At 43.0% G+C, this 15,868-nt stretch overlaps 1 protein-coding gene across 1 annotated transcript in view; it reads right to left on the bottom strand.

Moving 5' to 3' along the window:
* The window catches only part of PPP2CA (protein phosphatase 2 catalytic subunit alpha), a 32,249-nt gene extending 17,999 nt beyond the window's left edge, over window positions 1-14,250 (bottom strand). Inside the window, exon 1 of the mRNA XM_003920581.4 lies at window positions 13,898-14,250. Within this exon, the coding sequence (XP_003920630.1) occupies window positions 13,898-13,999 (102 nt within the window). The 5' untranslated portion in view covers window positions 14,000-14,250. The remainder of the gene's footprint in view (window positions 1-13,897) is intronic.
* Window positions 14,251-15,868: the final 1,618 nt, after the last annotated feature.

Raw genomic sequence — 15,868 nt, 5'->3', positions numbered from 1 at the left:
ACAAACTGTGCCCATAAGACAATAAAATTAATGAATGTGTGTACTCTTACTACTGCTGACCAGCCATTCTGTCTCCGCCTCTCTTTGAGCCTCCCTATTCCCTGAGACACAACAATATTGAAAATAGGCCAATTAATAACCCTACAATGGCCTCCAAGTGTTGAAGTGAAAGAAAGAGTTCCATCTCTCTCACTTTAAATGAAAAGCTAGGAATAATTAAACTTAGTGAAGAGAGGGCATATGGAAACTCAAGACAGGCCTAAAGGTAGGTCTCCTGCACCAAACTGCCAAGGTATAAATGCAAAGGAATAGTTCTTGAAGGAAATTAGAAGTGCTACTTCAGTGAACACATGAATGCTAAGAAAGCCAGTTGTGGGTAACCTCCCATATGGGCACTGAGGAAAGAGGCCTAAGCAGAACTCTAGCACAGTTAGGTCTTGAAGACTATCTCACTTTAGAGTGTTACTACTCAGCTATTTCCTTTTATATAATCCTTTATTTAACCATATATTAGTTTATAAAATTAGGGCTTGAAGAATCCCTTTATAATCCTCTATATATAATCATATAATAGTTGATAGTATGAGTGCCTAAAGAATATTTCCATATATATATATATATATATATGAGTTCATAATCGGAGGAATGCCTAGAGTAGACACAGTACAGAGCATGAATTAAGGAATAAGCAGCTTATAATCGGAGGAATACCTAGAGCAGACACAGTGCAGGGCATGATTTAAGGGAAAAACAGTTATACTAGGACAAGAATCCATGGCCCAGGCGGCAGCGTTCAGTATCATAAAGATACCCTCCGTATGGCAGATTTGGGGCAAGAGCCACTCCTCCTGATAAAGGAGATGTAGGACCTTGCTCCAGTTCTTGTGGAAGGCTGCCCTCAGACCGGCAATCCACCTTGGTGACTGTGAACTTTATCAGCTCTTGCTACTGTGCTGCTCGAAAAGCATCTTCCCATAGAAGTCATGGGAAGCTGACAGCAGGTGGCGGTAACCTTGACAGCTCTGTCACTACTGCAAAACTTAAAGTATCGCCCCATAAATCTTACAAGTAGTATGCCCATAGATAGAAGTACTGCACACTGCATCCTCTTAACTGTGTACAGTCCACCTTCAAGCCTCAGTGACCTTTTACTGCACACGGCCCTTGCCTTCATGGGAATGGGCCCCTTGCTGCGCACTATCTCCTAGCCTAGGTGACCTAATGGGGGTGGACCCTTGTTTTATTGCTTACAACCCTACCACTATCCTTAAAGATGATTGCACTTACTGCCTTGCCCCCTAACCTATACACAATAAATACTCATGCTTCCGGACAGTCGGGGCCTCGCCTGACTCCACTGATAGATGGCGTGGCCCCTCGAGCCCAGCTGCGTTCTCCTTTACTTCTGTGTCCTGTCTCTTTATTTCTCAGATCCTGTGCCTCAGCACAGCATAAGGCACACCCCACAACCCTGTGGAGCCATCAACCCTACACCAGTCTTACTGCTGATACGGACAAAGTTTTAGTGGTTTGGATAGATCAAATCAGCCACAATATTCACTTAAAAGCCAAAGCCTAATTCAGAGCTAGGTCCTAATTCTTCAATTTTATAAAGGCTAAGAGAGGTGAGGAAGCTGCAGAAGTTAAGCTTGAAGCTAGCAGACTGGTTCACGAGGTTTAAGAAGCCATTTCTATAACAGAAAAGTACAAGACGAATCATCAAGTACTGATATAGAAGCTATAACAAGTTTCCCAGATGATCTACCTAAGACAGTGATCAACATGACAACACTAAACAACAGGTTTTCAATGCAGACGATATAGCCTTCTAATAGAAAATATCACCTAGGACTTTACTAGCCAGACAAGTCAATGCCTGTCTTCAAACCTTCAAGGGACAGACTAACTCTTGTTAGAGGCTAATGCAGCTGGTCACTTTCAGTTGAAGTCAATGCTCATTCACCACTCTGAAAAGTATTCTCAAGCGCTAAATCGTTCTTTTAACACTTAAGAATTACATTAAATCTACTATGCCTGTGCTCTATAAATGGAAGAAAAAAGCCTGGATGACAGCATATCTGCTTACAGCATGGATTACTGAATATTTTAAGTGCATCGTTGAGATCTACTGCTCAGAAAAAAAAGATTCCTTTCAAAATTCTTGCTCAGCCTGGGAAACATACCAAAACCCATCTCTATTTAAAAAAAAAAAAAGTAAAATATTAGCTGGGCATAGTGGTACACACACCTGTAGTGTCAGTTACTTGGAAGGCTGTGGTGGGAGGACTGCTTGAGCTCAGGAGTACCAGATCAGCCTTGGCAACTTGATGAGACCCTGTCTCCACAAAAAATAAAAATTAACTAGGCATGGTGGTGGACTCTGTGGTCCCAGCTGCTTGGGAGACTGAGGCAGAAGGATCACTTGAGCCCAGGAGTTCAAGATTCCAGTGAGCTATGATGATGTCACTGTACTTCAGCCCGGGCAACAACACCATCTCAAAATAAATAAATAAAAGCACAAAATGATTACAACCATGTCAAAATTCTTTGCAATAAAAAAGGCTGAAAAGGCCAGGATCAGTGGCTCATGCCTGTAATCCAGTTACTTGGGAGGCTGAGGCATGAGAATTGCTGAAACCCAGGACACGAAGGTTGCAGTGAGCTGAGACTGTGCCATTGTACTCCAGCCTGTGCAACACAGTAAGACTCTCTCCAGAAAAAAAAAAAAAAAAAAAAAACAGGGGGTGGGGGGTGGGGAGCTGAGAAAACATTAAAATGTTAAGAGATTATTTCAATGAAAGCTGTAAGATACGTAACTATCTTATTCTTACCAACCAGAACTCTTCTCCTTTCTATTATCTTTCAGTTTTTACTCACAGAGGTCTCTTACTTATAACGAGTCAGCATCTCATTTTGTGTCCTAAAATTTCATACTCACTAACTTAACTTTCTATATCACGGTGATTATTTAAAACTACATTATATCCTCCTAAATAGACCAATACGTGTCCAGTATTATTGCTTATCTGAATTATTTCCTTTCAGAAAGTTTTAAATTGTGGGATGACAGAGCAAAATAGCTTTAACTTTTTTTGTTTCACGTGTACTACAAAACTCAATTATGCCAATTTGTTATGCAATAAATGAAAGACTATACTTACTCTCAGCTATTTCAGATACAAAATGCGATCTCACCAATTTAATTGGCATTTTTCATTTCTGAACACAAACTTTTTATTCCATGTTTACTTACTATCAGTTATTTCTCCTCTTATAAAAGTTGTGCATGCGTGCCTCTGAATATCTAATCAATGAGAGCTAGATGATGTTCTTAAGAATTTGCACAAACTATTTTAAACTGTTATTTAAGGTAACTTTTTTGTTTTCTCTCTCTCTCCTCCTCCTCTCTTTTTTTAGACAGAGTCTTGCTCTGTCACCCAGGCTGGAGTACAGTGACACAATCTCAGCTCACTGCAACCTCCACCTCCCGGGTTCATGCGATTGCCCTGCCTCAGCCTCCCAAGTAGCTGGGACTTCAGATACGTGCCACTGTGCCCAGCTTATTTTTGTATTTTTAGTAGACATGGGGGTTCACCATTTTGGTCAGGCTAGTCTTGAACTCCTGACCTCACGATCCGTCTGCCTTGGCCTCCCAAAGTGCTGGGATTACATTCATGAGCCACTGCGCCCAGCCTGCTTCTCTCATTTTTAGAATATATAGTCAAAAATTTTCTATGCCCATTTTTGCTTTGTAATTTTTCTCTGACAATCGTTAAAAAAAAAGTTATCACATCTTGCCATTTTCAAAGAGTTTTTCATTTTAAAATCTTACTTTAATCCTAGGATTACGCGACAACTACTCAAGCTTCTTTTTACATCAGCATCTTAAACCTGCATAGTTAACATTATGACATTAACTTTAAATGTTTAATAATGACCTTGAAGTATTCTGGAATCCTACATAAAGAAAAAAAATCAATGAAATGGAACCTAAGGCTTGAGAGGGATCTAATTTTTATTTATTTATTTACTTTTCTGAGACAAGCTCTTGCTCTATTGCCCAGGCTTGGAGTGCAGTAGCATGATCATGGATCACTGCAGTCTAGATCTCTCCTGGACCCAAGCAAGCCTCAGCCTCAGCCTCAGCCTCAGCCTCAGAGTAGTAGCTGCAACCACAGGAGTGCCACCACGCCCAGCTAGTTTCTTTTAAAAAATTATTTGTAGGGCCAGGTGCGGTGGCCCATGCCTGTAATCCCAGCACTTTGGGAAGCCGAGGGAGGCGGATCCCTCGAGGTCAGGAGTTCAAGGCAGGCCTGGCCAATGTGGTAGAACTCCATCTATACCCCCCAAAAAATACAAAAATAATCTGAGCATGGTGGCACTTGCCTGTGGTCCCAAGCTACTTGGGAGGCTGAGGCAGGAGAATCACTTCAACACAGGAAGCAAAGGTTGCAGTGAGCCAAGATCATGCCACTGCACTCCAGCCTGGGCGACAGAGCAAAACTTCATCTCTCTCTCTCTCTCTCTCTCTCTCTCTCTCTCTCTATATATATATATATATATATATATTTGTAGAGACAGGGTCACACTATGTTACCTTGGCTGGTCTTGAACTCCTGGGCTCAAGATATCCTCCTGCCTCAGCCTCCCAATGTGCTGAGATTAAAAGCGTTAAGTCACCTGGCCTACCCTCTAATTCTTTAAAAACTGCTCAGCAATGTTTAATGTATACAATAATTCCTAAGCAGACTCTCATTCCCTGAAAACAGGTAACATTTCCTGAACAAGTGCTTTCTCAGAGAAAAGATGAAACTGAGAGAACAATCCTTATTCTTCAAGTCTGGAAGACTTGGGTACTCCAACCAAATCAGATTATGCCATTCAACAGCAAGGCCATCTGAGGGCAGCAAGTGGATCTGATGGACAACAGAGTACTCTTGCCACTACACTCCAGGGAAAACACCGAACCATCATTTTCTTTTTTTGTTCTTTTCTTTTTTTAAAGACAGAGTCTTGCTCTGTCACCATGCTAGGGTGCAATGGCATGATCCCTGCTTACTGCAACCTCCACCTTCCAGTTTCAGTCAATTTTCCTGCCTCAGCCTCCAAAGTAGTTGGACTACAGGCATGCACCACTATGTCCAGCTAACTTTTGTATTTTTAGTAGAAACGGGGTTTCTCCATGTTGGTGAGGATAGTCTTGATCTCTTGACCTCATGATCTGCCCACCTTGGCCTCCCAAAATGCTGGGATTACAGGCGTGAGCCACGGCACCTGGCCCCAAGCTCGATTTTTAAGATAATTTAATCAGATTTCCAGCACAATATTTTCTAGTCTCAAAAACAGTTAATCACATAGCAGTACCAATTCTGGTACTAAAGTATACCAAGAAATAACTTGCTCAAATACTACTTCCCATCTTTAGGGTTAAAATTCATTTTTGTTGTTAGCTACATGAAAGACATCATGATGTAACTAAAAGGATTTTCCTAAAGATGTAATATATTAAAAGTGGTTTCAGTCAGGCACAGTGGTTCACTCCTGTAATCCCAACACTTTGGGAGGCTAAGGTGGGGTGGATGGCTTGAGGTCAGGAGTTTGAGGCTAGCCTGGGCAACATGGTGAAACCCCCTCCCCCCCTAAAAATATAAAAATTAGCCAGGCATGGCAGTGCTTGCCTGCAATGCCAGCTATTTGGGAGGCTGAGGCTGGAGAATCACTTGAACCCAGGTGGAAGTCGCAGTGGGCTGAGATCGTGCCACTGCACTCCAGCCTGGGCAACAAGGTGAGACTATCTCAAAAAAACAAAAAACAAAAAACCATAAAAGGCAGTTTCCTGCAAAAGAAAAAGATATTCAAACACAGAATATCCTGAGGGAAAAGTGTTCAGGTTCATCACAGATCAATGATCTATAATTAACTAAAGAAATCTATTTTTTTTTTTCTGTATTAACAGTAGTCTCACTATATTTATATTGCACAGGCTGGTCTTAAACTCCTAGTCTCTAGCGGGCTTCCAGCCTCAGCCTCCCAAAGCACTGAGATAACAGGTATGAGCCACCATGCTTAGGCAGAAATCAAGTTTTTTTTATCATAAATTTTGCCCTTGGTGGAAAATGTCAATGCTGGCCTAATGTGTCTCCTCCACAGGATCAAACTCAACAGACACAAATAACCTCTTTACAACTTTAGTACTAGTACTGTTTGACAAAGGAATCTCCATTTTTGAAAGTAATTTTACTGTTAAAGGTCCGACTATTGGCTGGGCACGGTGACTCACGTCTGTAAGCCCAGCACTTTGGGAGGCCGAAGCAGGTGGATCACCTGAGGTCAGGAGTTCGAGACCAGCCTGACCAACATGGCAAAACCCCCGTCACAACTAAACATACAAAAAATCAGCTGGGCGTGGTAGCAGGTGCCTATAATCCCAGCTATCCAGGAGGCTGAGGCAGGAGAATCACTTGAACCTGGGAGGCAGAGCTTGTAGTGAGCTGAGATTGCTCCACTGCACTCCAATCTGGGGGACAAGTGTGAAACTCCCTTCCCAAAACAAAAACAAAACAAATAAATGTCTGATTAATTCTAACGTTCACTGCAACTCTAATTCAAGTAAATTTAACATTTCATATCCTTACCATATAGTCTGACACTTCTACAATATAAAGACATAGAGGAGAAGCTGGGAAAAAAAGCAATCTCTCTCTCTCTCTCAAGTGTTCTTACACAAATCTAGATGGTACAGATTACTACAAACCTAGGCTATGGGATAGCCTATAGCTCCTAGGCTACAAACTTGTACAGCATTTACCATATTGAATACTGTAGGCAACTGTAACTAAACATAGACAATATGAAGTGTTACACTATGACATTACAGGGTCACTACAGGTGATAGGAATTTTTCAGTTCCCTTACAATTTTATAGGACCACTATCATATACAAGTCCATCACTGACCAAAATGTCATTATGCAGTGCATTGACTACTTATCTTTCATTAATCACACTGAAGAGATACCAGCAATATTTCATAAAACATTTCAATCTTCTTTAAGACCAGTCTGGTTATACTTTAAAAGTTTACTCCTCCAGGTAATATTCTAGGAACTAGTATTTCTTGTTTTGCTCTAAGGCTTAGGACCTAAATGAAAGAAAATTGTTGGGAATGAGGGATTATTCTAAAATTGTAATTTGTGTTTCCTCATCTGTTTCTGCAATATAATCACCTTCACCTCTGACCAAAAGATCCTTAAAGCCCTATATCTCATATACACAACAGACTAACCTCAGCCTTTACCAACTAACCTACATATGTGAATGCATTAAACATTCCTAATCATTCCTGCATAGGGAAAAAAAAAAAGTTTTAATCTAGTATACAACTAGGAAATGTTGCTATATATATAGTTAGTTAAATATTGTTACAATAATACATAATGAACAAGATTCAAGCACTCTGGGTCTCAGTTTCCTCCGTCATCTGTATAAGATCAATTAGCCTAGATGGTCTATAAGGTTGATTCCATTACTAAAATTCTACTCCGTCCTAAAGCATTTCTTAAGCCTGTAACATTAAAGCCAACCAAAAGAATTAGATACTGGGCATTACTGTTCACTTACAAATGAGTGGCAGAAAAATAAGTTATTTAATCACCACTGGCTCAAGCATTTCAAAACATTCCCTATCTAGAATTAACTACAAAGTAAATCTCCTGACTAATCTAACACTGTTATTAATTAGAGCAAAACCAAACTAAGAAACCCTTATACACGAGAATAATGTAACGCTTTTTAGACAAAGCTCAACGGTGTCAATAATGCATACGATGGGGGGTTTATTAAATATTGGTTCCAAAAACAAATGTACACGTCACACAATAGCATCACTGACACTCCGTAACTTCTGTGAACCACACTTCGCATGCCTTTGCCCAGGTAAACACATTCTACTGCTTGTCTCCCAGAAACAATCTAGGACAGCGGTTTGCAACCTTCTTCCAGCCCCAATACCAGGAGGGTGAAAATTCCCATCTTCCCATCTATAGAAGTAATTAAATGACTAAGGCAGAAGTGACAACACAGGGTGCAAGAGGGACTGGCCAGCTGGTCAAATGTAGTTTAGAAAATACCCAAATTCAGATATACACCTATCTGTGCCATTGCCTTGTTCAACCATTCTAAACCACAATCCATATCAGACAATAAACAAATAAGCAATAACACTGCACTGTGAAGAAATTAAGCAGTTAGGTGGGCACAGTGGCTCACACCTGTAATTCCAGCACTTTGGGAGGCTGAGGCAGGCGGATCACTTGAGGTCAGGAGTTTGAGACCAGACTGGCCAACATGGCAAAAAAATTTAAAAATTAGCCAGGTGTGGAGGCACACACCGGTAATCCCAGCTATTCAGGAGGCTGAGGCAGGAGAATTGCTTGAACCTAGGGGACAGCGGTTGCAGTGAGCCAAGAACATGCAACTGCGCTCCAGCCTGGACAACAGAGCGTGACTCCCATCTCAAAAACAAAAACAAAAACAAAAATAAAAAAGCAGTTAATGTCAGGTTGTTCTTTTAACATTCTTTCAAACCCCACCTCCCAGCCATTTATTGGCAACTAGAGACCTCTCCGTTTTTCACCTGGTCTACCACTTCTGCCCCAGAAGCCAAAAGAAAACCTATTTAAAATAAAAGCAAGCTGGGCCCAGTGGTTCATGCCTATAATTCCAGCACTTTGGGAGGCAGAGACGGCTGGATCACTTGAGGTCAGGAGTTCGAGATAAGCCTGGCCAACACGGTGAAACCCCATCTCTACTAAAAATAAAAAATTAGCTAGGTGTGATGATGCACACCTGTAATCCCAACTACTTGGGAAGCTAAGGCAGGAGAATCACTTGAACCCGGGAGGCAGAGGTTGCAGCGAGCTGAGATCATACCACTGTACTCCAGTCTGGGCTACAGTGAGACTATGTTTAAAAAAAACCAAAACACACGCAAAAACAAAAATCATCCCCCTTCATAGTTGTCATCCAACTCAAATCTGCTTGTGTATGAGAGTGGAGGTTGACAGCTTTTTCAGGCAAGGATAATGAAATGAGAGAAATGGGTCAAAATATAAAGAGTAAATAGTGCCTCCCTGTCACATATAACCTTGCCTCTCTCCTCAGCACCCTGATAAAAGACTCCACCAAACCCAGCCTCTTGGTTTTCCTAACTTAATCCCTCCCAAATTAAGCAAGGGATATCCCACAGGTAACTTGGACCTGACTTAGGATGAAACAGGGAACATATCTGCCACCATAAAATAGGGCCACATCAGACTGGTACAAATGTTATCCCACATACTCCTCAAGGGTCCATCATTCTTTCTAGAGTACATAAGCTTCAACTTAGTCCTATAGCTAATTTTTTGAAAACATGGAATTGTGCCCAATGGAGAACACAGGGAGGAGTGGGGAACCTGTTTATCTGAAAAGCAGGAATGTTCACCTTTTCTGTTACCTCATGAAGTCAACCCCAAACTAACTGTATATTACGGCTTCCTGCCTAGGAGACCATGAAACAAAAACACACATGCATGACAACTGTCATAAGCTTTTTTTTTTTTTTTTTTTTTTCCTGAGATGGAGTCTCACTCTGTCCCCCAAGGCTGGAGTGCAGTGGCACGATCTCAGCTCACTGGACCTCGGCCTCCCCGATCTCAGCTCACTGCCTCAGCCTCCCGAGTAGTTGGGACTACAGGCGCATGCCACCACCTGTGGCTAATTGTTTTGTATTTTTAGTAGAGACTGGGTTTCACCATGTTAGCCAGGATGGTCTCAGTATCTTGACCTCGTGATCCACCCACCTTGGCCTCCCAAAGTGCTGAGATTACAGGCATAAGCCACTGCGCCCAGCCAAAAAGAGGCAATTTATAAACTGCAATGAACAACATAAAAAATCAGTTATACTTTAATAGAATACGTTAGAGCTCCGTCTCTGGATCATGATTTATACTGAGAATAAAAGAGAAATGCTCTAGGGTTTTCATCTCACCAATCTTATTTGAGGGGCAAATGTTGTCAGCTACATCCTAAACTGAATAATAATTACTGTTTCCAGGACAAAGTGGGACAACAGTACGTGACATGAATAGGAAGCTTTCAAGAAACTAAACTAAAATGTTTTGACCTGGCACAGTAGCTGAAGCCTGTAAACTCATCACTTTGGGAGGCTGAGGCGAGTGGACCACCTGAGGTCAGGAGTTCAAGACCAGCCCAGGAAACATGGTGAAACCCCGTCTCTACTAAAAATACAAAACTCAGCCAGGCACAGTGGCAGGTGCCTGTAATCCCAGCTACTAAGGAGGCCGAGGCAGGAAAATTGCTTGAACCAGGGAGGCGGAGGTTGCAGTGAGCCGAGATTGCACCACTTCACTTCGGCCTGGGTGACAGAGTAAGACCTTGTCTCAAAAAAAAAAAAAAAGTTTCATTTTACGAAAGTGTTGACTTCACAATTTAACTGCTCCCAATTCACCTACATCTTTCATTATTAACACTACCTCTGAAAAGAGAAGGGGATCTGTGAAGCAATACCAAAACATTAGGCTTAGACTCCATAAGCCATGGCAATCTCACTTTTAGCCCCTGTAGTCAAGTCACTTTACCTTTCTGAGTCTTTGGTTTATAGCTATAACTGAGAACAATAACTATCCCATAAAAATAGGATGCAAATAATGTTCTGTAACATGCTTCTCCCACCTGTTTGCCCTCAAAATTCAAATCAATTCTATGGAAATGAGCCAAACAGCCTTTAAAATAAAATGCACAAACATATTCACACAAACATATTACCCATTTCATTTAAGAATGTCATCTTGGTCAAGTACCTTTCAGCTCATCTAATTAGAAGCAAGCATTTTGCTTTTTCCATACTCACATAACGAATGTTAAAACTAGCATTTTAATGACTAATGACAGCATTTTATTTATAGTGCTTGCAGAGCAGTGGAAAACAGCATACCTAGGTAAAGAACTTTGAAAAAAAAAAAAAAATCTGGCTATCAAACAACATTCTCCACATGTTTGGTAAGCACAAGGCCAAGAATCATACCTAAGCTAAACCAAAGCTGAAATCACACAATAAAAGATTGTTCACTATAGTCAATGCCAAAACAAGTTGATACTATTTACTCCTCTCAATCTGTAGATTGCAACATACCAGGCCAGTTATACAAATGTAACGCTGACTATAGAACTGAGCCTGAGACAAAACTGCACACCAAATGATTAAACTATCAACAAATTATGCTCTTAAGATGACAAAAATCTACTATAAACTAACAGTCTTGGCTTTTATATAAACCTTAATCACATCTTAAGATTCTTTTTAGCTAGTCAATAACATAAAAACCATATTCGCCTTTGTCTATAAATGTATACTTAGATTCTCCAGGTTTGAACATTTAACACTAACTGTTGATCAAATAACAAAATAATGGCCTCAAGATTTTTTTAGTAACAATGACTTCCTATAGTATACATCTACCTTTAGTATTAAAGTATTTCATTTAAATCAGGCATCTTTAGGTGGGTAGAAGACTCTTACCTTATCATTCCTTCTTGTAACTGAAGAAATTGCCAACTATTCTCAAACAACTATCTTCCCCTCCCCCAAATATTACTATTATATACTAATGAAAAAAATTAGCCCTCAATATTTTCAAAATTACTCTTTAGAAGGCAATCACACCAAAAAGCATATATGTATCTTTCACCCAGAGATGCCACTGGCACACAAATACTAACAGTGAAAGACAGCTTTTGTTTTATTAGAAAGACTTGAACAAAAAATATCAGTTCATGGATTCCACATACCCAAAAAACTGTCTTCAAATTCATTTAGTTTGGATTAACTCCTGAAAGTTGAAATAATTACAAGTTATAAACAAAAGGTTGTATAATGATATCCACCAAAAAGGATCCATTCCATGGAAACTTTTATCTAACACCTACTCAAATATTATTTCCATCTTTTTGGCACTCAGAACTAAAATTTGCGTAAGCTGAGCAAGAAATGGAGATTTACTTCACTATATCTTAGTTTCCCAAAGATGTGGAAAGTAATAACGGATGCATTAGCTTCACCCACCCCACTTTAGCATCCAGTATTATCTTATTATCCTCCACAGTTTCCAACACAAACCCTCTACTTCCATGTTCTAGCTCCCACACATTTTCATACCATGCTTTTCCTTCCAACTAGATTCATAGCTCCTCGACAATAAGCATACTTATTCTTCATTTATTTTCATTCCGCTCAAAAGAGAATGCAATCTTGGAGAGTCAATAGGTGTTCAATATTAAACACACTACTAATTTAAAATGGAATTGATTGTATAATCTCAGGCCAATTTTAAACCTTTAAAATAAATACCAACCTCATTTGATGTGAGGTCGGTAAAGAAACAGGAGATTCGCTACCACTAAAATCCATCTCCAAGATGATGTGCTACCTCATTAACTAGTAGTAGTTTTGTTCATGCTTGGGAGAAATAAATCTAAATCAGATGTAAATTCCAATTGTTCACAACATGGTTTCTAAAACATAGAAACATACACCAAACTCATGAACCTAATTTTCACATCACACCACAAACAAATCAGGATAATAGTTTTCCATTAATTCTTTTCACTAATACAAAATGCTAGTATGATACTCCACTATTCTGTACTAAAGTGACATACTGCAAAGTTATTTTTGGAAAGAGAAGTTAAAAGTGTTCACAGCAGAGATCAGCATTTTTGTGTACTTTAGAAAACAGAGTTACAATAATTTAAAAATACAAATACAGCTAATAGCTAAATTGGCTACCTGTTTCCCCAACCCCGGGGAAAACAAAACAGAGTTAGCTAATACAAAATACAAAGTTTAGTGTTATTAAGTGGACTACAACGTTCTGTCTTCAATGTATGTGAGACATTACTTAAACACTAAGCACAATGTCTGGAATACAATCTTAGTCGACAGTTACTACTACTACTACTTGCAGCCACAAAATTCTATCAAGTAACTTTTGCAACAAAGAGAAGATACAAAATCTACCGCTCTTTCATTTTATGTTGACTTTTAAAATAAATGGCAAAATGCCAAGTGTGTTAAGCTTAGAGAAGGCTTTGAGTCAGCATATAAATCATACATTCAACTAGCACTTGATTTCCAATCCAAAATCTCCTTATGTATTATGACTCACCAAATTCCCCATTTCTTCCAACTATGAAAAATTAAGTTACACTCCTCTAACTACCATGACTTTCGTAGAAATTAGGTTAAGGGACTAATTTTAAAATTCTTAAAGACACCCTCACCTTGGTTTCTGAAGAAGAACGCTTGCTGAGTTTAATACAAACCACCCAGGGGTACTAAAGCTGTGTGACCTTTACATATGTTCTGGGATATGGCCTAACAACACTTGCCTTTGGGGATCCCCTGGACAGCTTTGGACCTAACTAGGCCTGGGTACAAGTGGAAAGCCTCTTACTCAGTCCACTGTAGAAGTCTAGGTCCCAATCCCAGGCCGCAGAATCCAAGCCCGTTCACCCTCAAAACCGTCCCTGATGCTGACCCACAGGGTCTTCGCTCCCCTAGCCACCTCGTCTGGCGCCGAGGCAGGGAGACTCAAAAGCCCAAGACCCGGGTGAACGGCGCCATTTTAGGCGGCGTTGGCGGCGACAACCAATCCCTGCGCGGGAGGCAGGGGGCGCCGGGTCGCTCGAGAGCCGCCGCCGGCCGGGCTGGGCGCCGGTCTCGGTGACTCGGGGGGCCCGGGCCGGCGGCCTCCGCCATGTTGCACCCTCCTCACGGCCGCCTTTTCTTCGGCGGGGTCGGCCCCAAGGCGGCTGCCTGGAGCCGGAGTACAGCTCACCTTCTCGCAGAGGCTCTTGACCTGGGACTCGGACAGCTGCTTGCACTCGTTCAGCTGCTCGATCCACTGGTCCAGCTCCTTGGTGAACACCTTCTCGTCCATGATGCCACCCGCCCCAGCCGGCTGCCGCTCCGCGCTGCTCCCGCGCCGCCGCCCGCACACGGGCCACACGCACACGCCGCCGCCGGTTCCTCGTGTACTTCTGGCGGCTACTGAGGCTGGCGCGGGCCCGCTGGCTCTCACCGCAATACTCGGCCGTCGGCCGCTGCGCCGCCTCCTCCGCTCGCTCAGGAACCAGAGATCGGCTCTCTGTAATGGCGGCCGCCTGGCGTGGTGACGTCACGCCGGCGTCAGGAGGCGGCGGGGAGCGGACGGGAAAAGGGACGGGGAGCGAGCTGCGCAACTGCGGCGCTCAGCCCCGGCGGCCGCACTACCGGAGTTGGGGCGCAAACTGTGGGTCAAAGCGCAGGCGCGACGTAGCCGGCTGGTAACTGAGTCGCCTTCGCTTTTAGGGCGTGGCTCCCGGAGGGCGGGTGGTGGGGGAAGGGAAGGATGGAGCTGGAGCATGCGCAATGCGCACAGCGGCGAACCGGACTAATCCCTTAGCACTGCGCCCCGAGAGGTGAAGGATTGGGCCACGCGCAGGCGCAGACCGGATGGAAGCGGGGGCTACTGGCTGTCTGTAACTGGTTCCCATGGGAAGGCCGTTCTGGTGATGAACTCAGCTCCTAGTCTGGGCCCGGCAGCCGGTCACGGAAACGAAAATTGAGACCCTATGGCTCCTCCCGGGTACGGCAGCGCTGGAATTGTGTGGGTTTCCCGCATCTTTGGGGGCAGGAACGGGCAGCGAGTGGCCGCCTGGTTGGAATAACCACCCCCACCTCTGGGCGCGGCTGGTGTAATTAGGTCACTCGTAGGTGGAGGAGCGTGTACCTACCGTGGGAGTGCCGCGCAGTGCACCTGACTTCCCCGGCACACACCGGTCCCCTGACCTCGGTGTCTCGTTGGGCGCGACGGCGGTGGCGAGGTTTGGGCTTTTCTTTGAGCCTCAGACCGCGGCTTGGTTCCACGTGCCCCGCTCCTCGCTGATGGTTGCTTTCCTCCAAGTTTGATTCCCCCTGGAAATGAGACCCTCAACCCCTGCGCTCCCTGGCCTGCTTTCTAGAGGAGAATCCCATAGAAGATGGATGCACCTGTCCTGACCGCGTCCCGACGGCGTTAGAGGCAGCTGTAAAAGAGAGCTTGCATACCCTGGGATTGGACCTCTGTCTGGTTATGAATCGCTTTGGAGTTTGCGAAACATTTTCACATTCCATTGTCCCTGCTTTTACATACACATCTGGTTCCATAGAGCGCCAACTATGTGCCAGATCCAGAGGGGTCATCCAGACGGATGACACCCAGCCCTGGAGCTTGTATTCTCAACAGTATTGGCTGAATATGGTTTGGGATAGACAGAGAGAGATCATGATGCCCCCAGAGTTTGAAAGGTATAGAAGCTTTCCAAAGAACATTTAGCCATAAAGGGAAAGGCAAGAGCTGAACTTGGTCGCCTGTCTTCCAGGCGCCCCACCCTCAGTATCAGCAAACCCTTCCACACCCAAGTGCTCAGCAATGCTCTGGAGGAGAGTGCTCACTCTGCGGCTCTGAGGGCATCATCCCGACCAACAGGCTGAAGAAGGCACTGGAGGCCCCAGTAGCCAATAGCAAGACCGAAAATCCTCCTTTATCCAAGACAACCTGTTTGGCAAGGCCAACTGGCTTGGCCTCCTGGGCTGGAAATTGTAATTCTGCTTTCCCTTCATACCTCCCATTAGTGTGCACAAAAGAAACTACCTCAGATCTACTCTTCCAGAAGTCTTCTTACATACTTAATTGACCAGACTGGGAAAAGACTCTTCAGCCCAAATTCTGTCCCTGTTTTGCAGTTAACATCCCCAAACAATAGAAGGGTATGAGTTAGGACCAAGT

Source organism: Saimiri boliviensis, chromosome 1 (assembly GCF_048565385.1).
Source record: "Saimiri boliviensis isolate mSaiBol1 chromosome 1, mSaiBol1.pri, whole genome shotgun sequence".
In the NCBI taxonomy this organism is placed as follows: Eukaryota; Metazoa; Chordata; class Mammalia; order Primates; family Cebidae; genus Saimiri; species Saimiri boliviensis.
The sequence above is the reverse complement of the archived record's forward strand: the minus strand, read 5'-3'. Positions and strand labels throughout refer to the sequence as shown.